Source organism: Ursus americanus, chromosome 26, assembly GCF_024610735.1.
Source record: "Ursus americanus isolate L20-20 chromosome 26, mUrsAme1.1.p, whole genome shotgun sequence".
In the NCBI taxonomy this organism is placed as follows: Eukaryota; Metazoa; Chordata; class Mammalia; order Carnivora; family Ursidae; genus Ursus; species Ursus americanus.
In genome coordinates this window covers 7,212,894-7,237,802 of record NC_142152.1, presented here as the reverse complement: position 1 = coordinate 7,237,802, position 24,909 = coordinate 7,212,894, and the positions used below count along the sequence as shown (strand labels likewise).

Below are 24,909 nucleotides of genomic sequence, written 5' to 3'. Positions count from 1 at the left end.
GGCCTTCACATGGTCTCAAATGCTAGGCTGCAGAATTGAAGGATTTTTTGGTGAGACAAGGCAGAGCCCTATGGCCAGTGGCTGAGTAGTGGACAGTTGTGTGTAGTATGATAACTGATGGCAGGAGACTGCGGGCGATGTGCCAGGTAGAGGTGGTACGGGCCAGGAGCCCTGAGGTGGCCCCTGCAGTGGAAGTGTCAAGTGGGAACTGAATGATAATGGCTCTGCCACAGGCCTGAAACTACCTACTGTTTAGTCTCCAGGAGAGCGTTCTCTTCCCCACCCCCACACATCAGGCTGTTCATAGCCATGGGCAGGACCCTCCTTACTTTATGGCGAATACTTACTAACACATGCAAGTGCTTCCAGAGAATTGTGCTAGAGAATCCCCAGGGCCAGACGACTGTAGTAAAATACCTCAGGATTGATTCCCCTGCCTGCAGTGAGGTCTACATGTGGACTGAGCCTATAGCATGAAAGAAGCTTTAAAATACTTCCAGTCTGTCTTCTTACACAATCCTATTATCTGTGTTTTGTTCTAAACTCCAAAATACCTTCTTCTATTTGGCAAGTATTTGAACACTTACTATGTGCCAGGCCCCGTTCTAGGTGCTGGGCTGCCTTAGTGAACAAAATGTTCAAAGATTCCTGCCCTCATAGAACATACCTCAATAATCAATAAATAGGTAATAAATAAATAGGTTAATTAAGTGGTATTTTAGAAGGAGACAAGTGTTTTGGGGGAAAAGAAAAGGTAGAGAGAAGGGTAGGAGGGCACAGGATTGCCAGGGAATAGGGAGGGGAGGGCTGGTTGCAATTGGAGAGAGAGTGGTCAGGGTCATCTTCTTTAAAAGGTGACATTTGAGCAGACTTGGTGGTGAAGGGGTGAGGTAGGCAGGTATCTGGGGGAAGAGAGCTCCAAGGAAGGAAAACAGCAGGTTTCAGGGTGGGAGGGGCTAGAGGCGGTGTGCTTTTCCATTCCCCATAGATGACCAATGGCTTGAGCCACCAAGAAGAGAGTTTGAATTGGCACGTGGAAGGCAGGTCTAGAAAAGCTGGCCAAGTGAGTGTGAGATTATGAAGGGCTTGGTGAAGACAAAAGCCAAGTTTATTTGTAATAAAACTGATTCAAAATTGCTTTAAAGAAGACTTCACAAACTGATTTAAGGAGGTACAGAGGGTGTTAGGGAATGTTTCCTGACTTTGAGACGTCTTGGGTTTGAATCCTGGCTGGGATTTCCTTATCTGTAAAATGTGGCTAATGGTAGTACACGTTTCATCTTCTAGGATTGCTTTGAGGATTAAATGAGTCAGTATTAATTAAAAGCTCAGAACTATCTCTGATGCATGGCAAACATGCAGATATTAGCTATTAATATTATTAGATTACTGCTACTACTTTTTTTTTTGCTTGTATGGATTAATGCCCTGGAATATTCTTTGAGTGTGTCCTAACGGCTTCGTGTGTGTTTGTGTTTGTGTATGTGTATGACGTGTTGAGAGCATGGAGCTTAGTTTACAAAAGAGTTATGAGAATTAGGTAAAATCCCACTGCTTAACACATGATAAGGCCTCAATAAATGTTAGTTTTCTTCCCCTCTGGCAGCATTTTATAGCAAAGAAAAATTACAGAGGGTCCCCCTCTTCTGCTTGCTATTTGTGAATTTTTTGGCTGGTTTATGAGTAGAATAAAGGCCAGGTGAAAACACTGCATAGACTCAAACTTTATAAACTTGTTTTGCCCTTAGCACCACCGGTGGAACCAAGAAATTCCCATGGGATCATTTTGAATATGACTGGAAGGTAGAAAATGGGCAGTAGGTGGGTGAGTGAGGAGGGAAACAAAATGAGGAGAAAACTGAAGAAATAGGGAAGTGCTTATTAAGGTGATACCATTTTGGGATGAGGCCATTGGAAAACTAGGAGTCCCTTTCTCTGAGGACCTTTAAAAAGAGAAGGAACAGCATCCATCCAGGTGAAGCAGGTGTCCCTGACTGAAAGGGCCAGGCAAGAGGGTCTCTTGAGGCCTCTCCCAGCTCTGAGTCTCGCAGCCCCTCTCCCCCACTCAGCTATCCCATTGCTGCATCTGCAAACCTGAAGTAGCCTACATTTCCAGCTGTATTTAAAGAGTCATTAATACTTGAGATACAAAGAGGGCTTCTGCTGATCAATTCCAAGAAGGACCAAGTCACTGTATGTCAAGATCGTAGATTTTGAAACATCAGCTTTCCACTCCTCTGGGATCTGTCCCCAACTTCTATGGTGTGGCAGCTCATGTGGACGTGTGTGCTCTGCCACCAGGAAGACACCAGTGCTGTGGGCCGGGAGGGAGACAAGCAAAACATGAGTGTGCTCCGAGGGAACTCCGAGGGTGTCAGGGGAAAGGCTGCCGTGTCTCCACAGGACAGGGGTGGGTGGGGGATTAGGCAGGAGAGAGAACCGAAGCCAGACGCCCCCTCACTGTCTGCTGCTGTTTTGATTCATAGGTGCGGCAGATGTCTCCAGGGCCATGGATCATACCTTTTCAACAGCATCAAAAGATGGGGAAGGATCGTGTTACACATCTCTGATTTCCAACATCTGCTACCCACCTCGGGAGGATTCTACATATTTCACGGGAATTCTTCAGAAGGAAAACGGCCAAGTCACCACTTCTGAGAGCCCTGAGGAGTTGAGTACCCCCGGGCCCTCCTTCCCAGATGTGACTGGGACGGAGCCTCGTGGCTTATTTAGCTCTGATTCTGGAATCGAGATGACTCCTGCAGAGTCCGTGGAGGTGAACAAGATCTTAGCAGACCCCCTGGACCAGATGAAAGCAGAAGCCTATAAATACATTGACATAACCAGGCCAGAGGAGGTGAAATGGCGGGAGCAGTGTCACCCCATGTTGGAAGAGAAAGGCTCGGACTTTAAGAATAAGGACACTGATATCTCAACAAAACCTGAAGAGGCCCGTGAACCAGAGAAACCAGTTCCTGTGGAGGGAAAAATCCTCAAGGACCATTTATTTGAAGAATCAACGTTTGTACCTTACACAGATGATCTCTCTGAAGAACAGCACAGTGCTCCTCTGATCACAGCCCCTGTCAAAATCACCCTGACTGAAATCGAACCTTCTGTTGAAACTGCGACCCAAGAGAAGACCCCCGAGAAGCAAGATATCTGTCTGAAACCAAGTCCCGACACAGTCCCCACCGTCACTGTCTCAGAGCCTGAAGATGACAGCCCGGGATCCGTCACGCCCCCGTCTTCCGGGACAGGTAAGGGAACTGGTATTCCCTGCCTTGGGAAAATGCAGGGTATAGAGATCTGAATATTAAAAGAATGTGAATCTGTATTCAAAATATTTTACTATAGGGTCCCTTTAAGTTTCAGTTTAACTGGATTTAATTAACATACAACTTTTTCAGTCTTGTGCCCATGGTACAAAGGTTGAGATCTGGGATTTCCGTGGAAGTCCTATCAGATTTGTCTTGTAAAGTGTTTCTTTCTTCATTTGAGGGAAGAGGTAAGGACGATACACTGGAGCAGGAAAATCCTCATGTGGCTCCATCATTCAGAGCAGAGAGGGAGGTGCAGTCCGCTTCTAGTTAGCTTCCCACACGGACTTCTGGGTCTCCTGGACACATCACAGAGAGAGCACCATGCCTTTTCCAGACCAGCTGGGCCACCGGGGACAGGACACTGCACATTCCTCATCCCAGCTCCAAGTCTGTACAAGGAAGGGGGGCCAGGGTGCACTTCAGGGTCTTTAGGGGGGACATGGGCAGTGAGAGGAGACCTTAAAAAAGTATAATCTTCCTCTTCATCAACCTCAGCAGGGTCATTTTTGTCTTTTTACTTTGTTGAAGTTTTATTTTTTAAACTTAGAGGATCTATTTGATTAGAATTAAAAAGTTCAGAATTCACTAAGCTCTGATCTTTGTCAACTTGAATATTCTCCTACTGTGACCCAAAGCAGAGTGTTAAACCACACTCAGTATATCCTCTTAAACTCAAAGGGGTCTCCTGTATCCAGATGAAGGGCCTGAGTGGTAGCAGGAGTGTCCCCACCCTTTTGTACCACTCCACCCCGGGTGGCAAAAGTGAGGCCTTTGCATGTCTACCTCTCTTCAGTGTTCATGAGGCATCAGGATGGAGAGGACAATGAGAGGTCCTTGGATCTTCCCCTGCCTCCAGTGGCTGGCATTCTTACCCTACTCAAAAGTGATTTGCAAACCTTTGTGATTAAAAAAAAAATGATTTTCAGAAGTCAGGTGCAAGAGCTTTTACTGAAGTCTTTTTTTTTTTTTTAAGATTTTATTTATTTATTTGACAGAGAGAGAGAGACAGCCAGCAAGAGAGGGAACACAAGCAGGGGGAGTGGGAGAGGAAGAAGCAGATTCCCAGCGGAGCAGGGAGCCCGACGCGGGGCTTGATCCTAGAACACGGGGATCATGCCCTGAGCTAAAGGCAGAGGCTTAAAGACTGAGCCACTCAGGTGCCCCCTTTTACTGAAGTCTTAAAACAGATCCAAAGCCTATTATGAGTGATTGCTCTAAATCCTGACAATGAAGTAAGTCCAGGTGTTGGAGAGAACTTAATGTGCCTCCCGTCCTGTTTCCCTAAAGATTTTAGTATCAACTCCTCCCCTTCCCAACCTGATCTCAGACTTATTCAACTATAAGGATCCAAGGGTCTTAAAGAGCCACTGCACCATATCCCTGATTTTCAAATTCATTCATTCGCTCAACAAACACGTTCTACATACATTCTTTTGGTCAGGTGCTCTACTAGGTACTGGTGAGTCTGGAACTGAAACAAACAAACAAACAAACAAAAACAGTTTCTGTCTTCCAGTGGAACAGATGACCAAGGAAATAGTCACACTCTGGTGTGATTTGTGTTCTGAGAGGGAAACATAGGTGCTGGAGAGTATAGTCCAGCCGCTCCCAGGTGAATGGAGCAAGAGGGGGTAACCAGGTGAAGGGGAGGGTGGCCTTCTAGTCTGAGGAGGTTCAAGGACATGGAGGTGTGAGGCCACAGTGAATTTCCATGAGATGTAAATTGAGATTTGGGTAGTGACAACAAATAAGGAAAGTGAGGCTCCAAGTGAATTAGATGTGACTTGTCCTGCATTACAACATGATGTAGCAACATATCTGAGTCTCGAAGCCTCCTTGTGGTCTTTGTGATAATGCATCGTAAAACCCTTCTGTTATTCAACAACCTAAAGATATTGGTGCTCTGAAGATGTAAGCTATATTGTCAGCTGTGTTTTCTCAAGCTACGGGGTGGTCAGTTTAGAAGAACTTAAGGCAGTCTTCAGGAAGAGTGAAATGCCCCAGCACATATAGGTCCATTTATATGGCACATGCCTCATGTAAAAATTACAGTTTGTAGACCTGATGAGAAAGACTTGATATGATATAGGGCTTAGGAATTATTAAGAAATTTCCCTTTTTTTCAGTAGCCATAGCCCATTAGGGTTTTGGAGCACCTTCAAGATAAGACAAAGACAAATCTGGCTGACGTGATCTTGGAGTTTCATGACCTCGGGTTGTGCACTTGACAGCATTGGATTAGGGCAATGGTTTTTTTTTCTGCAGTTGGTCCAAATAACATGCTAAGTAAAGTTTATTCAAGAAAGAGAAAGTCCCCAGACCCAGTACATAGTTCTCTCCCATGTTTAGCTCCTCTCTCCACACACATCTCACATCGTAACACCTGAGTCAAATGACAACAGATAAGAATAAAATTAACAGGAAAGATGGGAGGAATTAGCTTGTCACTGAGGCCTTTCTCCTTGTTCTTTCTATCCAAAGAGGTTACCCTAGCTCCCTCCCCATCTTGTGAGCCCCTGGCACTCTGGGCATGTGACACTCTGATGATAATAATAATAATCATCATCATCATCATCTAATTCTAGTAATTCTAATTATGTGAATTATGAATCAGGAGAAATTCTCATTTAGAACAATTTTAGCCGCAGACCCTGAAGCCTAAGCAAGGAGTCTAATGTATTGCCTTCAATTCCAATAGATTATTCCATTTTGTGATTTTCTCTAAAGTAGTGAACTATTTTCATCATGTTAATTAATATACTCTGAGGTACAGAGGCAAAAATTCTTACAGCTTGCATATTGGAAGTTTCTTCTCAGCGAAGATCAGTCATGAATACAAGTGAAGCACTAGGAACACATGCTCAGTGTCCTGACACGTGCCAGACCATTGGCCTCCTGGCACCACGTTGTTTCTGACACAGCGCCTAGGACTATGTTATGGTGGTCATGGATGTTCTTCGAGGTGGAAACCTCAGAGAGGTCATAATTAAACCACTCCAGCTTCCCTTAGTAAGAAATAAGCAGTAAGAAGTAAATCAATTTCATCACATCTGAAATTTCACAGTCTGATTCCTATAAGGAGTGATAGAGTGTTGGGTGTGAAGGGGTCAAGGATGGCCTCTCTGAGGAGGTGACAGGTGATCTGAGACCTGAATGAGGAGAAGGAGCTCACAATTCAAAGGAAGGGATAAAAAGGGGACCCCCCAGGTACAGAGGAAAGCATGTGCACAGGCCCCAAGGCCGTGTTATCTGGGAACTGAAAGATGGTGCAAAGAAGTGTTAACTTTAAAAATAGTTATTTTGCCAACAAACATTGGTTTATTCAGGAATAGCAGAGCATTACAATTCAGGACATGCTGTCCATGCTAAAACCATAGGCAAGTCCAACAAAGGAGAGGAACATTGTTTTATGGATAAGACCAAGGAAGTTGGGAGGGGTTGTTTTGAATGGAAGTCCATTGGAGAAGTAATAGTTCAGGCTAATGATGGTTCCTCATTGGCTGAGTTGCAGAGGTAATCAGCTTCTCCTAGAAGGTTCATGTATATCTTTTTCTGTTGGGCCTGTAAGTGATCATTCTTCCCTGTTGATGATTCTTCTGTTGGGTTCTATAATTGGCCTTACTGTAATTGGCATTGAGTGGTATAATGCCCCCCTTTAGCCTCCTGACTCTACATTAGTGAGGCTTCCCTTTATTAATTTTTATAGGAGCAAAGGATAAATATGGCACAGAACAGAGTTGCAGTGGTAGGCAGGACCCAGGTTGTTCAGGGATTCACATACTAGGGTGAAGAATGTGGATTTTGTTCCACATGCAATAGGAAACCACTGGAGGGTTTTAATCTGGGAATTGACATTCATTCATTCATCCCTTCACTTAACAAGTATGTGTTGACCATTTTCTCCATGTCGGGCGTTGTCCCATCACCACAGGGGATACAGTGCTGAAACCTAACAAGATTCCTATCTGCATGGAGCTTGCATTCTTATTGGGAAGACTTACATACAAATAAATGAATATATAATATAATATCAGGTATCTATGATGGTAATGAAGAAAAATAAAGCAAGACAGAGTGTAAGAGAGTGATTCGGGTGGTTGTGAGGAAAGGTTTTCCCTGGTGCGGGCTCTGAGCAGAGACCTGCACAGGGCAGAGGGGGAAGCAGCAAGCCATGTAGATACCCAAGGAAGAGGGGCAGTCTGGGGGACAGCCAGTGCAGAGGCCCGGAGCTGGGAATGTCCTGGGTGTTTAGGAGCAGTGGCAAGGCCAGTATGGCCAGAGTGGGGAGAAAGAAGGGAAGCATGGCAGGATCAGATGTGTGTTTTAAAATGATCCCTCTGGATGATGAGTGAAGAATGAGCCAGAAGCAAAGGGGAGACCTGAATGGCAGCATCATTCACAGCTGGACGGTGGCATCTGCGACTTGGCAAACTGGCCCATGTTCACCTTTCTTTTTATCATTCTAATTAGCAGCAGCAGCAAACACATCTCCCCAGGCAGGGCAGTTCTAACCTTCTCAGTTTTTATAATCTGTTCAAGTATTTTTGTTGACTGTTTCTAGCTTTGCTGTGTCAGTCATGACACAGAAAAACCAAAATCTTAATCAGAGGCCCATAAATTTTAAAACCGAGTATACAAAAACTTCTGTTTTGTTCTAGGCTTTTCCCCAATTCCTCTTAGCACTTTGTTAAACTTTTGGTTCCCATTAAGAACGAAGGACAACATCTATTAATTTCTATTGAGAAGCTTTTAACTCATAATAAGGATGGATTCTTTTCAGGCTGGTACGTTCACCTGCCCAAGAGGAAATACATCAGTCCCTTCCATCCCACTTCCCACAGCTGTCTGACACCATCCTTATTCTTAAGTAAATGAAGCAAGATCTTTGAGCCTTTTCTGAGTGCTCTACCTCAGTGGTTTTCAACTGGAGGTAGTGTTGCCAAAATACTAGTGTTTCACGGGACATACTTACACTTAAAAAACTTCATAGTTTAGCAGAGATTCAAAGGTAACTGGATGTCCTCTATTTTTATTGGCCAAGTCTGCCAACCCTAACTACAGGTGACTATTGGAATTACCCTTGGAGGAGTGCCTGGGTGGTTCAGTTGGTTAAGCATCTGCCTTCTGCTCAGGTCATGATCCCAGGGTCCTGGAGTTGAGCCCCTCGACCAGCTCCCTGCTCAATGGGGAGCCTGGTTCTCCCTCTCCCTCTGCCTGCCATTCCCCCTGCTTCTGCGCACTCTTTCTCTCTCAAATAAATGAATAAAATCTTAAAAAAAAAAAAAAAAAAGAATTACCCTTGGAGTTACAAAATACAGATGGCTAGGCCCCTTCAGACTTACTTCAATGAAGGCAGAATTTCTGAGGGTAGTTATGAGCCATACACATGATTAAGAACCACTGTTCTAAAGATTTGAGCTAGTCCTCACTCAGCCAGACCCTGCACTAAATGCTGGAGATATGACACTGAACAAAAAGATGCTGGCTGCCCTTTGCCCTCCTGGGGCTTCCAGTGTGGGGTCAGAGAAAGTGGGGAAGGGTGAAGAGACAGATGTTAATCATATCATCACGTAAACAGATACAAAGCCTCTCAGGGCTCCTACTTGTAGAACATGAGTGGACACCAGCCAGCCTCCTGGTCCACATAGCACTAGGTCAGCTTGCACACAGGGCAGGCTGCCTTGCGGGGTCAGCTGTAGCCCTCTGAGCCCCAGGTCCTGCCTCCCTGCTTCCTGGTCTCCTAGGAATGTTGTACAGGCAGGACTTTGGTCAGACCCATTGGGCATGTTTGTGATACCTAGGAATCAATGTGGCTCCCATCTCCAGGCCTTTGCACTATGGGTTCCCTTTGTTTGGCATGCTTTTTCCTCTGATTATCATCATGAGTCACTCTCTTGACTACCCAAGTGTTGAATATAGGTTACATTCTCAGTGAGGTCTATCTTGGCTACCCTATTTAAAATTACAGATTCAGGGACTCCTGGGTGGCTCAGTCAGTTAAGCATCTGCCTTCAGCTCAGGTCTTGATCCCAGGCTCCTGGGATCGAGCCCTGGGTCAGGTTCCCTGCCTGGTGGGGAGCCTGCTTCTCCCTCTCCCTCTGCCTGCTGCTCCCCCTGCTTGTGCTCTTGCTCTCTCTCTAAAATAAATAAATAAAATCTTTAAAAAAAAATTAAATTACAGATTCATCCCCACCTTCTCCCAGCTCTCCTGATCCCTTCACCCTACTCTACTTTTTTTCACAGCACTTAACATCTTACCTACTATTTACTCATTTACTATATATAATTATATATTGTGTTCTCCTCCCACTAGAATATAAGCAGAGATTTTGTTACCTGTTTCATTCACTAATATGTCCCAAATGCCTAGAAGAAAGCCTAACACTTAGTAGGTTCTCAATAAATAATAGATGAATGAATGCTGTATGGATGAAGGATAAAATCAGTTCTACTTTAGAAAGAATTAGACAAATTTGAAATGTTTTGTCCATCGGTGTTCTCCCACAATTCTAAAGCAACAGATTACCTAGTTATAGTTTGCCCCCTTCACCCCCTCAAATCAGTGACCTCAAAGCTTTGGAGAAATGACAACTATTCCTTGCTTATAAAAGGGCCAGAAACCACTGTCTGGGATATTCTGAAATAAGGCCCTGCTGTATGGCAAGGGAAAAACCAAGCTCCCAAAAACTGTTGTCATGGTGATCCCAGGTAGTCTCATCTAAGGGAGAGAACTATCAGCAAAATTGCTGGTGAAGTTTTCTGGCCATCTGGATAAACATCAGGCAGAAGGCAGGCATTCACCCAGGGGACTCTCGGTTTTGTTCTTCTCTAGAGGAGGGGAAGAGAGGAAAATGAACGATAGTGGGCTCCATTGTTAGAAGCCCAGGGGCATTGTGCATTATGGCCATCTTCACAGCCTCCTCAGTAGAACTGGCAAAATCTTTCTCTTATATTGTTCTACTTTGTTACACTTTTTTTTAAAAAAGATTTTATTTATTTATTTGACGGAGAGAGACAGCCAGCGAGAGAGGGAACATAAGCAGGGGGAGTGGGAAAGGAAGAAGCAGGCTCTTAGTGGAGGAGCCTGATGTGGGACTCGAACCCAGAACGCTGGGATCATGCCCTGAGCTGAAGGTAGACGCTTAACCACTGCGCTACCCAGGCGCCCCTACTTTGTTACACTTTTCACTAAAAAAGAGTAAAGGTATTGATTCTTATGGTAAATATTAAGCTCAGAAGTCAAATTGTATATAAGGATCCAGACTAAGCTTTCTTTGGCCTACTGAAGGAGGGGACGTGAAAAGCAATGGGTAAGGAGTAATGAATGATTTTTCAGATTTGTTGATATTGGCAGGCCAAAATAGAGAGTTCTATACATCAGATTACCTGATGAAATCTGTGAACTTGGAAAACTTCCCTGAGAGAATGATTCAGAATTAAAACCATGACTTCTAGAATCTTCGCCACATTGAAATAGGAAAACCAACCGAGGGACTGTTGCTGAGAAATTGCTTTGTCATTTTTTAAAGTAGCTAGATGAAGATAGATAGGTATGTAAAACACTGATTAATTGGGCCATAATAGTAATTAGCCCTTTCCTTCAGGTGGCCTGCCTTTTCAGCATAGCCCTGGAAACAGACTATTTTTGTGCTAATGAGATACGTGTTTCTCAAGCAACGAGAAAACATCTCCCCTAATGGAATTTTGTTTTATTTCTTCTCTGTGTGTCCATCTGTCTGTCCGTGTGTGTGCCTCTCTGGGTCTTTTTCGCTTTGTGGGACGACAGAACCATCTGCTGCAGAATCCCAGGGGAAGTGCAGCATCTCCGAGGATGAGCTGATCACTGCCATTAAAGAAGCAAAGGGGTTATCCTATGAAACAACGGAGAGCCCGCGGCCGGCGGGCCACGTGGCCAACAGGCCCGAGGCCAAGGCTAGGTCTGGGCTGCCGACCATCCCCAGCCCCCTGGACCACGAGGCCAGCAGCGCGGAGTCAGGGGACTCGGAGATCGAGCTGGTGTCCGAGGACCCACTGGCCGCGGAGGACGCGCTGCCCTCGGGCTACGTGACGTTCGGCCACGTGGGCGGCCCGCCGCCGTCGCCCGCCTCGCCGTCCATCCAGTACAGCATCCTGAGGGAGGAGCGCGAGGCCGAGCTGGACAGCGAGCTCATCATCGAGTCGTGCGACGCGTCCTCCGCCTCGGAGGAGAGCCCCAAGCGGGAGCAGGACTCGCCCCCGATGAAGCCGGGCGCCCTGGACGCCATCCGGGAGGAGCCGGGCACCCGGGCCGAGGAGGGCGCAGCCAACCGCCGGGCCCTGGCCGACCCGGGCCCCTTCCTCACCTTCCCCGCGGCCGCCCCCAACGCTGGCCCCGAGCTGTCCTCTGGGGACAGAGCACCGGCGCCGCCCGAGGGGCCCATCGCCCAGCAGAAACCTGCGGAAGCAGCGAGTTCCAGCCAAAGCCCAGCGGCCACGCAGGGCCCGGAGCCGCGAGGTCCGGGAGTCGCGCCCCCTCCGCTGTTCCTCAGTAAGCAACAAGGTAAAGTGACAGTTTTCCTCATGGAAGGAACTTGTCTGCTTAGTAGAGTTCTTTCCCTGGGCGCTCTCGAGTGTTGCGCAGAGGGGCGGTTCGGGCCCAGCCCTGTTGCCCTGTGCTGGCTGGTCCAACACTTGACCAGAGAACAACCAGGAGAGGATGGGGAGGAGATGATGGGGACAGTCAGATTCGCAGCTGGGACTTCGGCGGCAGAGCCTCGTGCTCCAAGCGGCAGTGCTGCGCTGGCAGAGTCCCTGTGTCCCCAATAATAAGCACTTCTGTGTACACGCAGAGATCTCCTGGATGGAGTGAATGCGGCCTTCCTTTCCTCCTGGGTTGGATTTCCTCACCTGGGAAGGGATGGTTGCTCATTTCCGTCTTCCCACCCCTCAGCGATGGGGCGTGGCTCCATCCCTGTAGGGGCTGGAACCCACCTTTAGTCAGCACATCCATTTCACCAGCCAAGCTGGTACTTACCTGGGTGTCGGGGATCTCAGCACCTTCTTCTCTTACCCAAGGAACAAGGGTGAAAAAAGGTCCAAATTTTTTTGTGTCCTGGCCAGTCAGGAAAGACAGGGACCAAAGTTAATTCCAGAATTTTTCTTGTTCTTCGGCAAGACCTAAGTTAATTTTTAAAGTCTTGTATAATTTAAGAATTTTAAATTGGCCATTATATTTTTCCTACAAAAAGTCTTGAGTTGAAGTCTTCAAATGCACGAGAAATGGAAGGTGTTATTTTATCTTACAGACATTTTCTGTGAAGAATGGGTAGCATTCTTCTTTCCAAATCATCTCCCAAGCCTGACTGCAACTGTATTATGGAGCGGAGTCAGTGAATAAATTAGGCCCCGTGCAGTCTTGTCACAGGCTACATTGAGAGAAGGAAGGGAATGTCTCTCCAGCTCCTGGGTGGAGAACATCCAGGTAGAACTTTAAAACAAACCCCCAAGGCACAACTTTATTCAAAGTCCCCTCCCACCCATCTCCTCTGCTTGCTTCTTCTTTCAAAGTATTTTGCCTTTGGGGGATAAATGATTTCACCCTCCTTCTTTTGTTTATGCTAATAACTTCAGTGATATTGGTAGCAATTAAAGTGTTTCACATAAAAATAGAATGCAGATCTTTCCCATTGTAGATTAGAAGCTAGCTTCTAAATTCTTTAACACATGGAACAGGGGAACCAAGAGGGATGTGATAAAAAGATAATCCTGCTGCTTGGTTGCTTGGTGGCTTAGACACGTGACATGTAGCATCCTGTAGACTTGACCCTTGATTTCCCAAATAACTCTTCCCTGAGAGTTCAAAGTGTATTTAGTGCGTGCAATAGTGGGGCTATTTGATGACAGATTTAACAGTGGGAATGTGTGTTTGTTAGGTGAAGGTTAAAACCAATTTTGGATTCTTTTGCTTCTACTCTGACTGTGATGGGGAAGGACCCTGTAACTTTCAGGGAGCCACGGGAAATGGCGTAAACATGAACATCTTCCATCCCTTTTGGTCCTGAAGCAGTGGAGTGTGTGTCTTGCTGAGCACAAGTTCATACCACTGTACTTGAACAGACACGTGTTTCCATTTTATCCCCTAAATAATGTCCCTGAAAGAGTCACCATGTGTGCAGTGCTGTTCAAATATGTTTATTCTCGGAAGCAAATACATCGGAAGGCTAATAAGGAGGAAACAGAATTGTGCAGGCCCATTTCTCTCCACAGTAAATCTGAGAGACAGGTGCGACAGCTGGGACTGACAGAGTGACCAGACGTCTGGTGAAGGGCTAAGGCGAAGGAAAACCGCAGCTGTGAACGCAAAGGCTTCAGAGCATCTTTTCCGGCCAATTCTGGTCCATTCTAATCTCTGTGTGAGTTGTCCCATATGGCTTGGACCCTCTGCTGCCAAGTTTAGACATGAGAGAGGAGAGAGTGGCAGTCTTTTCAAACAATTCAGGCATGCCAGGGTGAATAACCTCTGCTCTCTGCACTGAGGGGTCCTTTGAATTCCAGTCTCCCGCCGGAACTGACTGCTCAGCTGCATTATCTATAAAGAGAGTCTGAAAGACTGTTCTGGGGCAGCCAAGCACCAGAGGTCTTGGGAGGATGACTCAGTGCTGCCAGCATGGTATTTTGAGCTCCGAGGTTCCTCCTGGTCTCACCTGCTCTGTCTCAGCAGGTGAGAGGATCAGTGCTGCCCAGCCTCCCCCAGGCTGTTCTTAATCACTGTCAGTGGACGGTAGGATTGTGCTCAGGTCAAGCAGGGCTGTCAGCAGTGAAGTCAGGTCGGCTTCTGTGGTCGCCTGCTCTTGCCCACTGAAGCCTCTGGCAGTATAAATGCATTCAAGTTCAGGTTTTCACAGTATGCTTATCTCCCTGGGTTTGGAGCCATGTGGCTGAGGCTGAGTTGCGGAAAGGTCCAGAAATATTTAGAATAAGGAGTGGCAAATATCTGATGGCATCATAGTATGGACTGTCAAGGAGCTTCAGGGTATCCTGGTGCATATGGCCTCATCAAGTCTATTTTTGGAGCTTTTTCGCCTTTCAGAGGCCTCTGGTGCTATTGCATTGGAGACAAAATGCAGTTTGTCATGTTCCAGTTGCCCTCCTCCTCTGCGCGCTCCTGAACTCTCGCTACCCTGTCATTCTGTTCCTGCACACCTTCCGGGAAGGCCTGTGAGGAGCATCAGACTCTGAGAGTGTAGAGAAGTTCTCCTTGCCGCAAGGTTAACCCTGACTGTCAGGGACATCCGAGTGAAAAGCCAAGCAAGAGATTCTCAATAAAGCACTGACACCAGTGTGACCCATCAGGATGGCTGTGTGGAATTCACCAAACCTGTTTAATTGCAGAATTTTTTTTATTGGTGTGTTCCTCGGGGTTCCTCCTCTAGGGAACACTTTTTGGGAAATAGTGGCCTCTTCATACTCACATCCACTCCCTACATTCTGATTTCTTTACCTTGCAACTCAAAAGTATGGTTATGTGGGTCATATGTGGGAGCCTATTAGAAATCTCACTCCATCCCAGACCTATGAAGTCAGAATCTGCATTCTAACAAGATCCCCTCATCATTCACATGCCTGGCGAAGCCTGAGGAGCAGTGTTTTAGACTATGGCAGTCAGCTTTCACATTCCTACCTGTAACCATCCTGATAACCATCACCAGTGACACATTTTGCCCCTAAAATGCCCTCTTTTGAGTCTCATCTTTCTTATCCTGTCTGGTAATTTAAGATCATAGTGCTGGCCGGTCCTTAAAACATTAGGGAGAAAGTAGTGTACATTCATAATAATAAATATAAACTGAACAAAATGGTGCCAAATAAAACTTACAGTTCCCCTGCTCCCCCTCCTGATCTAATTCTTGGAGATACTCGCAGGCTTTTGTTTTGGTTTTGTTGTTCTGGTGCCTTTCAGAAATTTTCTTCAAGTATTCAGGCATATATAAGTTGCGACTGCACAAGTGATATTGTACTGGACAGACTGTTTTGTAACTTGCTCCCTGTGACAGTAAAATCAGGGACAGTACCCACTCACACGAACACTGTTCTCTCCTTAGAACTTTTTCCTCCCTTATCTCCCAGGTGTTTCCCCTTCCTGCTCCACCCCTTACTCTCTGACCTCTTTGCCTATCTTTTTTGCTACCTTTCTTCCCAGTTCCTCTGTCTTGCCTCTGAGTTCTGTCCCTGTCTTTCTTTGTCCCTCATTTCCTTGCTGTCACCCACACAGGTTTTCAGCCACTGCCTTATGGGTAGCACATCCCAGATCTCTGGCTTTGGAGAATTCGTCTCCTGAGCTCCAAGCCTATTTCCCCACTGTTGTTTGGACATACTGCAGACCGTCCAAATGCAATTCGTTGATGTTATTTGTCAAAATCTGCTCCTTTCCTTCCTCCGTGCCCTTCCTGAGCTAATGTCGGAATATCATTTGGGCTTCGCTTTGGCTTGAACATTCAAATCAGGTCTGGATCTAAATAAAAATTCACTAGTTTGAGACATGGTTAAAAGTACAACACAAATGTAAACACTCAGTGGAAGTCTTGTGGCAGTGTTTGGTTATAAAATTATCATCCAAATGATCCAGAATGTTCTTTTTTTTTTTTAAGATTTTATTTATTTGAGAAAGAACACAAGCAAGGTGGGGGCAGGCAGAGGGAGAGGGAGAAGCAGACTCCCCACTGAGCAGAGAACCCCATGCTGGGCACCATCCTGGGACCCCAGGATCATGACCTGAGCTGAGATGCTTAGCTGACTGAGCCAGCAAGGTGCCCCCAAAATGTTCTTAACATTAGAAAGAGTATTAAAATAAAAAGACAAAATGAGAAAATTCTCCTTGCAGCACTCTTAAGAATGCATCCAGTGACACCACTTTGAGAAATGTTGGTTTAAGCCAGTGGTCCCGCAAGTATTGCCTGAGCACCAGGTTCCTCAGAACCTCCCTGAGTACTGATGAAAAATGCAGGTTCCCACTCTTCTCCTGCACCAGGCCTGCAGAGTCAGAATGCATCAGGGCCCAAACCTGTACTTTTAATAAGCATGCTGAAGAGAATTTGGGTTGTAAGCAGATGAGCTGGGCAGCCTAGACGTGTAGTAAAAAACCACCTTGGTGAGCATGCCCGAGGCACATGTTGGTTTTTAATTAGGGAGACTGAGAGGGCACTCAGCTGTTTCCATCCCTTCCTGTGCCCTGGGAAGCAGCCCTCTGTAGCTTCCCTTTGTGGACACCAGCTGCAGTAGCCTGAGCTTGCAGGGCTCAGCCCCTCGTGGCAGGAAAATCTCATCTCCTCCGTGGGGGAGTGATTTGCTGGGAGGCTACCAGATGGAGGTCTTCTAAATAGACCTAACATTTATGATGTTTATCATTGCTTCTCATTATTATGCCAGATATTGCTCCTGTCCTAAAATATTTGAAGGAACCAAAATAAGTGTGACCCATTTACTTTTCTTCCTATAATTCTAAAAACAAGTCGTCAACTTCTAGTCCCATATTTATTTGCTTTCACAAGACTGAATTCATAAATCAGGCTGTAAAGATTCTTGGAAAGTCTCCTTCACAGTGCAGATTTCAGAATCAGCCTAAGGACTTAGGCCCCTTCCATTGTAGCTGCTACCCCTTCTTCCCCCCGAGCCAGCTTTCAACAAGATGGACCAGTAACTGCTGGATAAAGCTTGGTTTCTATGAGGACATATGCAATGTGCTACTTAGATGGAGACACTGAGCCTTCCATCTTAGACTATTCAAAACAATTAAGCTGCTTTTGTGAGACTTTGCCCATTGATAGAAGGTTCTGTCCTGGCCTAGGCACCCCGAATGAGCTGCCGGTAAGCAGCTCACCTCTCTGGCTTTTCCTTCTGAAGTAGTCACAAGGTTGGCATTGTCCCAGATTGCATATTGATCTATGTTTTTTAACTGGTGACTTTAAAACACTGGGGAGATTTTCTTCCCAGACTTGTATAGAGTTGCTCCAGATCTTGGTGGCCCCAGAGCTTCTTGTTTCGAGGGACAGATATTCTTGATATTTCCACAGGGTGTGTATATAGATCTGAAGTGGTTATTATACCTCTGTAATACTTCATTGTCATTTTTTGGGACATGGTAAATCCCAACTCCCTAGTAAATTTTGCCTTGGCACAGAATGGGGCATAGATTAGCTCCTAAGATGGATTCAAGTCAACCTTGAACTTGCCTATAGAGAGAGAGTTCACAGATGGTAAACATTATGGTGCCTCTGAGAAATAATGACCCTAATAGATGGTGATCCTGATTCACTATCCAGCCCCTTACCCCTCACATAAATCATCCTTTCCTGCTGATGTAATCATGCAGCTTGGAGGATATAATTCACGTACTTCTAATTCTCAGAGCCAAGACTGACTCCAGAGGATTCTCCATCCCTTTTAAATGCTACCCTGACCTTCCACTGCAGTCTTGGTGGGATACTCACAGATATAGTCTCTGTACTTCTGGATTCTATCTTTGCAATCCCACAAAATAATACAGAATGAAATAAATTTTAACTAATGTTATGCCAGCCTTGCAAAAGCAAGACCTTACTGATTCATTCATCCTTCTTTTGATTCAACCAATAAGCTATACTACATGCCTGATGCTATCAGCATAATGGTGACCAAGGCAGCCATGAATCCACCCCTCGTGAGGCTTACATTGGTGAAGATGGGGAGGTTTCCATTAAAAAGGAAATCAATAGAGTGATGTGTGAGAGAATGAGAGAGTACCTGGTGGTAGGGACACTTAGGTAGGAAGGTCAGGGAAGGAGGAAACTGCATGGCCAACTATGGCAAGAGATGATTAAAGAAAATTCCAAACAATAGAAAATACAAAGACCAGAGGGAGGAAAGTTCTGGGGTCATTCTAGAAATCGAAAAATTAAAAAAAAAAAAAAAAGGGCTGCATAGCTGGAGTATGGTAGGGAAAGTTGACAATGGCAAGAAATGGGATCGGAAGGTTGGCAGTGCCATTTCTTACCCAGCCCAGGGTGCAGAGTTTGGTCTTTATCCAGCCATTGCAAGAAGCCACCAAAAGAGTTTTAAACTAGGAAGTAACATGACCTGCTCTCCATTTTTTAAAGGTCATATTGGCTGCTGTCGAGGAAAGGGGTTGGAGGAGGATGAGTGTGGAAGTGGGAAAACTGATGAGGAAGCTATGGCAGTAGTGTGGGCATGGGATGATGGTGACTCGGACAGAGTGGTAGCCATGCACATGGAGAGGAATGGATGGATTTGTGGTAGAATTTGCAGAATGACGTCACAGGACTTACTGAGGCATTGGATGGGTGGTTGGGGGCGATTTTATTCCCAACATCTCTCAAGTTATGTTTTAGTTTTTGGTCACCATAATGATTACAAGTAGATGCAAAAACATTTACAATCAGAAAAAATAACCCCAAACTTAGTGCAGGAGTCATTGAACCCATTTTTTGTGTCTGCTGTTAGAAAACCATCCACTTGAGTGATGACATCACTGAAATACTCTCTCACAGTTTGACCTGTGTATCTAGTATATTTCCATGGCCAAGCTACTGGGGGTCTAATGGTCATCAGTGTGTTTAGATGACCGTGATGTATGGGTGGCTGAGACTGGAGCTGGAATGACGGTCAAATATGGTACTTGTGGAGGTTAAATAAGGCATGTAGTAAGGTGGGCAGGGATTGTGGACAAGCAAATCGATCATCTAAATAGAATTACGTACAAGTTTGGCTAGGGCCAGGAACTTATAAAAGCTTCAGAAAGCCTGAAGTACAGTCCCAAATATGGAAAAATTATACTAACAGGCGAAGACAAGATAGCAGCCTGCCAGAGAGCAGATGTTAAAATGAGAGAAAAGGGTGGCTTTAAGGCAAACACTCAAACTGGGGTCTGAAGTAGAGACAAGCACGCCACTGGGTCTGGTTACTTCATCTCAAGGCTACAGCTGACCATGGTCTTTATCTGTGATTGCTCAGGACTTTCTGAGTCAACACTATTTCTGTCATGCTCCTTTTGGGTTTGAAATGACCTAGGCTGAGGCAGTAGTCCTCTTCTGCCAGGTGAAGTGTTAATCCAGGAATTTTCTCTCTCCTTGTGGAGATTTGGGTCAATTGGTAGGGAGAGAGGATTAGGTGCTGGGTGGAACTGTTTGAAGTTTTTCTTGACAGCGTTCCTCAAAGTGTTGTTGTTGGACCATTTATATCAGAAGCTGTTTGTTAGAATACAAATTCCTAGACTCGCCTCACAATTTCCTAGGGAGGGACTGAGGAAACTGCTTCATTAAGTAGGTCCAACAGATTCCTAGGCACAACAGAATTTGAGAATTATTGTTTGAGGAGCTGTGTTGAGGCTGAATTTTCAGAACACTCAGAGTAATCTTCGGCAATTTTTTCCTGTAGTGCCCCAACTTCTTCCAGGCCTGAACCAGAATCCTGAAAGTTGGCTTTTCTTTCCTTCCCTTTCCTTTCCTTTCCTTTCCTTTCCTTTCCTTTCCTTTCCTTTCCTTTCCTTTCCATTCCATTCCATTCCATTCCATTCCATTCCATTCCATTGGCTTTTCTGTTTGGGCTTAGATATTAGTTAAAATGGTTCATGTGAGAGGTTTAGAATGAAATTTATACTGTTAACTCTGAGACTTCCACCTCCTCATGGGAGACATAGAGCGGAGATTGTGGGAGTCTTGCCAGGCCACTCTGGAGGATGCTCCTAACATCTCCCCACCTCACAAAGCCTCCAGAACAAAGACCCCAGAAGGACATGGTGGGAACACAGATAGCTAAGCACGCACATTCCCAGTAGTTTAGGGCTTCCTGAGTCAGAAGAATCCTCCAGATGGCCTTTGTTTATAGCTTGGAAAAATCTCAGAAGAAAGGGCCTGAGGGTGGGGTTGAGCCCCAGGCACAGGTTGTACCAGGCACAAGAGAGGAGTTACAAGCTTGATCTTACACACGGTAAAAGATTTCACGCCACTGATAAATAATTCAGTTGAAAGCTGCAGATTATGGTAAATACAGCATTCTGGCTTACATCTTCCCTTCTGGCAGTTACCTCATTTTCTTACAACTCTTGGCTGAGCACTGAAATCATGGGGGATTTTTCTACACACAAATCACTTGCAAAAGCAGATGATGTGTCCCCAAACTAATTCTTTTACTTCCAAACTCACTTTTTTTTTTTGCCTCCCCCTAATAGCTCAAGGAGATTTGACTCTACATCTAAAAGTGCAGAGGAAATCAAGTAAAGCAGAAGAGTGGTTTTCTTATTGATTATCTCAACTCAATGTTAATGTCTGTTGCCATCCAGTGGTTGTGATGAAAATATCCAACCTTTACTTTTTAACCTCATCTCAAACCACCAGATTTGACATTTACAGATCTCTTGGGTTATGATGTAAGAAAATATGTCTTTGAATGATTTTACAGTGTCCACCGAATGGCTAAATGGCCGGACCATTTATGTGGTGATTGATCAGTTAAGTCGTCATCCATATTTTCCTTGGAACAAGCACGTGGACAGAGATTCAAAAAATATTCCCCAATGGGTAACTTAGTTTTTACCAGAATTAATTTTAAGCTATATAACATTTGGCCTGTACCAAACCATGAAATATAATCCATGTAGAATTTGCGAACCATAGTTTCCTACTAATTGGGGTTTTCGGATTGGTGCCCTATTTTATTTTATTTTATTTTATTTTATTTTATTTTATTTTATTTTATTTTATTTTATTTTAAAGATTTTATTTATTTATGTGACAGAGAGACAGCCAGCGAGAGAGGGAACACAGCAGGGGGAGTGGGAGAGGAAGAAGCAGGCTCCTAGCGGAGGAGCCCGATGTGGGGCTCGATCCCAGAACGCCGGGATCACGCCCTGAGCCGAAGGCAGATACTTTAACGACTGCGCTACCCAGGCGCCCCTAGGTGCCCTATTTTAAATGGAAGTCAAAGATTGTTGTATAGGCAGTTGTTCCAGGTGATATTTCAGGGTTAGAAGAACCAGGATCTGAAATATAAGATCTGACTCTCATCCAGAACCCTTTTCCAACTAAATTGATTTCCAAGTAGTTGACTTGTTTATGAGAAAATCTGAAAGTTTTCTATGTCAAGTTACTTTAGAATTTGAAGATGTAAGATTTACTATCGTTAATGCATATTGACATAAGTAGGACTTTCACAGTAGCAAGCACAATGTGCAGCTAGGTCAAGTGTTAGCCATTGTCAGCTGGAAATTTTCCAGTTACCCTGAGAGGATTTAATTTTTCTTTAATTTTAGATTAGTCAACTGATGGTGAATCAATTTTACATAAAGTCATAGTTTTCTCCAATGTTGGAAATAAATAAAAAAAAGTCACAAGTAATTTGATTCCACATAATTTTGATCCAGGTAAAATGGCCTCATTGTCAATTTGTCCCTTTTATTTTCTTTCTCTTCCCTTTGTTGGGGTCAACATTTTTAAGCCCTCTTTTATTTTTTTTCTTAATTTTTTTTTATTTATTCGACAGAGATAGAGACAGCCAGCGAGAGAGGGAACACAAGCAGGGGGAGTGGGAGAGGAAGAAGCAGGCTCATAGCGGAGGAGCCTGATGTGGGACTCGATCCCAGAACACCGGGATCATGCCCTGAGCCGAAGGCAGATGCTTAACCGCTGTGCCACCCAGGCGCCCCTTAAGCCCTCTTTTATTTCTCTGAACAGAATCTTGAAATCTGGGGTAGATTTTATATATTCTGCGAAGATGTGCTGTAATTCCAAAGCCAAAAATCTTGGCTTGGACTTTGATTTCTAAAGCCTCTCATGGTTTCCATTCTCATTCCTGTGAATACCATACCTTTCCCTCAGATCCCAATCGTGTGGCTAAAAACACTAGAGGACTCCTTGCTTGAGAAGTCCCTGGCCCAAGCCCTAAAGGCTGAGGGCAAAGTCCTAGTGAAGAGACACTTTTCAGAATTCAGACCTACTGTTCATCTATCATATCTGAACTGATAAGCCTCTAGGATGAGATACAGATCATTTACTTGAACTATAAGTTTCATCTCTCCACCCGTATATAATGTTTGCCCTTATAGTTTATCTGGTGCCTATTTTGTAACAGGTAAAGATAGGTAACTTTCCACCAAGTTGATACTTCCGCTTCCGTAGTATAGAGTCATTTCTGGAAAGTAGCTGCTCAGGTCAGCACTGCATTTCGCAGACCTTATATCCAGGTGAAGCCAGGAGCCTAATTCTTATCAAAAGCTCCTTGCCAATGAACACCATGTTGATTTATTAAGTTAGCTTAAAATAAATTTCTCCCATGTTAAAGCCACTGAAATTTTGGGGGTGTTACTATAGCTAGCCTCATCCCGACTAATATGCTAACCCATGATGTAACATGAGGTCGAGAAAGACCTGTTGTTAGAATGTATGTTGGGGGGCGCCTGGGTGGCACAGCGGTTAAGCGTCTGCCTTCGGCTCAGGGCGTGATCCCGGCGTTATGGGATCGAGCCCCACATCAGGCTCTTCCGCTAGGAGCCTGCTTCTTCCTCTCCCACTCCCCCTGCTTGTGTTCCCTCTCTCGCTGGCTGTCTCTATCTCTGTTGAATGAATAAATAAAATCTTTAAAAAAAAATTAAAAAAAAATTAAAAAATAAAAATAAAAAAAAGAATGTATGTTGGAACATATGTCCCATAGTTGCATGATTTTATGTCTTGCTTCTCCTCTATACCTTTTTACTTTGTACTCTCCTTTGCTGATGCTAATCAGTCCTACTTCCAGAATTACTGTGGCATAATTCTGAACCTATTAGAAAAAGACAATCCTGTCCTCAAGACATTGTATTGCTACTTAGCGAAATATTGTCATCAAAGCCAAACAAATCTTTAATAACCACAAGGTGAGTAGCTGGTGCCCTCTGGAGTTGTGCAAAGTAAGAAGTAGCCCTTGTGGTGACCATCGGGTTCACCAGGGCAGAAGCATGTGGAGTTTCTGTGTGATAAACCGCTGAGAGAACTAGAGACGTCCCTCTGTCTAGGGCTAGCCCCATGCAAAATTGGAAAATAGGCACAGTATCTTGGGCTTCCCTCCGTCCCACCACCCTTGTATCCCTCACCTCAACACTGTCCCTCAGCTACTTGAGGCTCCCAGTGCTCCTGAACTCTCCTGGCTTCCCTTTCGAAACATGCATTCCCTGTATCCTGGATCCTTGGAGTCCTTCATGCTTCCCATTTCTTATGGTGTACCGTACAGGCGTAATTTGATAAACCAATTCTTTTCCATGTGTTAGTGAGCTAGTGTGTGATTCCTCCTATGCAACAGATCTTCAGAATGAGCCATCTTAGGGTAAGACTAGTCCACAGTTTTAGGGAGTAGTTTCCTGAGTCCAAGACTCCATTCTCAGCAGTATGTGTTCTGAAACACAAACATATTAGAATCTGGTTTAAACCCGCATGCCCTTTCTAAACTTACGCTGGACATGTACCAGGGGAATGCCATCCTAGTGTGGAGATCAGTTCATTGTTGCCTGGTACAGAATTAGAGCAAGAAGGGTGGATGGCTTCACTGGAAATTTCCATCTCACTCTCACAACCTGTGAACTGTCCTCTAAGGACTGGGATCCTCAACTTGAATCAGAGCAGAACCCCTGAGCCATGCCTGAGGTCCTTCCCTCTCTAGCGGCCGCTTGTGTAGAGTCCCCTTCTCTGGATTCTATATGATGTTGATTGTATGTCCTTCTCTTCACTGGGACAAGGACTCAGGGGCCAGCTGGGTTTGGGTCGTAGTTCCACCACTTACTACTAGCCGTGTAATTTTGGGCAAGTTAACCTGTCTGCACTTCAATTTTTTCATCTGTTCAAAGGGGAGAATAGTACCTGCATACGGGGTTCTTATGAGGATTAATTGAGATCATTTAGGTTAAGTAATTACTCTCTCATTTTATTACTATTTAAATATTTATGTTAATAATAATTATACAACGAGAAGGGACTTTGGAACAATCTAGTCCAGTTACTGATTTAATGCAAGAATTCTTTCTGCAACATCTTTCATAAAATTTCAATTAGTAAGTTTATGGGTTTTCCACATATGTCATAGTTTGATTTACTGCTTTCCCGTGATTTATAGGAAGTTGACTTGATCTCACTAATAAGCTCCTTCCCAAGCATATCATGGGACAGGTTGCTTCTGGGAAGGCTTCCTAAAGCCAGCTGGCCCAATTTATCTTCTTCCGTTGAGTATTGGTTTTTTTATCCAAAATATATATGCTTAGGCTCCACCCTAAATATCCCAGAGTATAATCTTTGGGTGTAATGTCCCTACAGCAGAATTTTTTAGAATCCCCTGGGGTAATCTAAAATGTCTGTGCAAGGTTTGCAGCCACTGAGTTACCCCCAACTGTGGTATACAGTTCCCTAAATCTTTCATCCCATTTGTTGTTTCTCCCCAGGCTCTGGCATTTTGTAGTTTTGTGACTCTGTTAGCCCATGCTGGAGTAACAAACCCCCAAATCTCAATGGCTTGACTCAACAAATATTTATTTCTGGCTCATACAAAATCTGATGCTAGTTGGTGGGGGCTCTTTTTTGTCCAGTTGCAAAGGCAT

General features: G+C 44.8%; 1 protein-coding gene across 1 annotated transcript in view; it reads left to right on the top strand.

Annotated features, from left to right (window-relative positions):
- Positions 1 to 24,909, top strand: part of RTN1 (reticulon 1) — a 211,090-nt gene that overhangs the window by 111,678 nt on the left and 74,503 nt on the right. The window contains exons 2-3 of the mRNA XM_087855977.1: positions 2,487 to 3,260; positions 11,110 to 11,862. Of these exons, the coding sequence (XP_087712103.1) occupies positions 2,487 to 3,260; positions 11,110 to 11,862 (1,527 nt within the window). The remainder of the gene's footprint in view (positions 1 to 2,486; positions 3,261 to 11,109; positions 11,863 to 24,909) is intronic.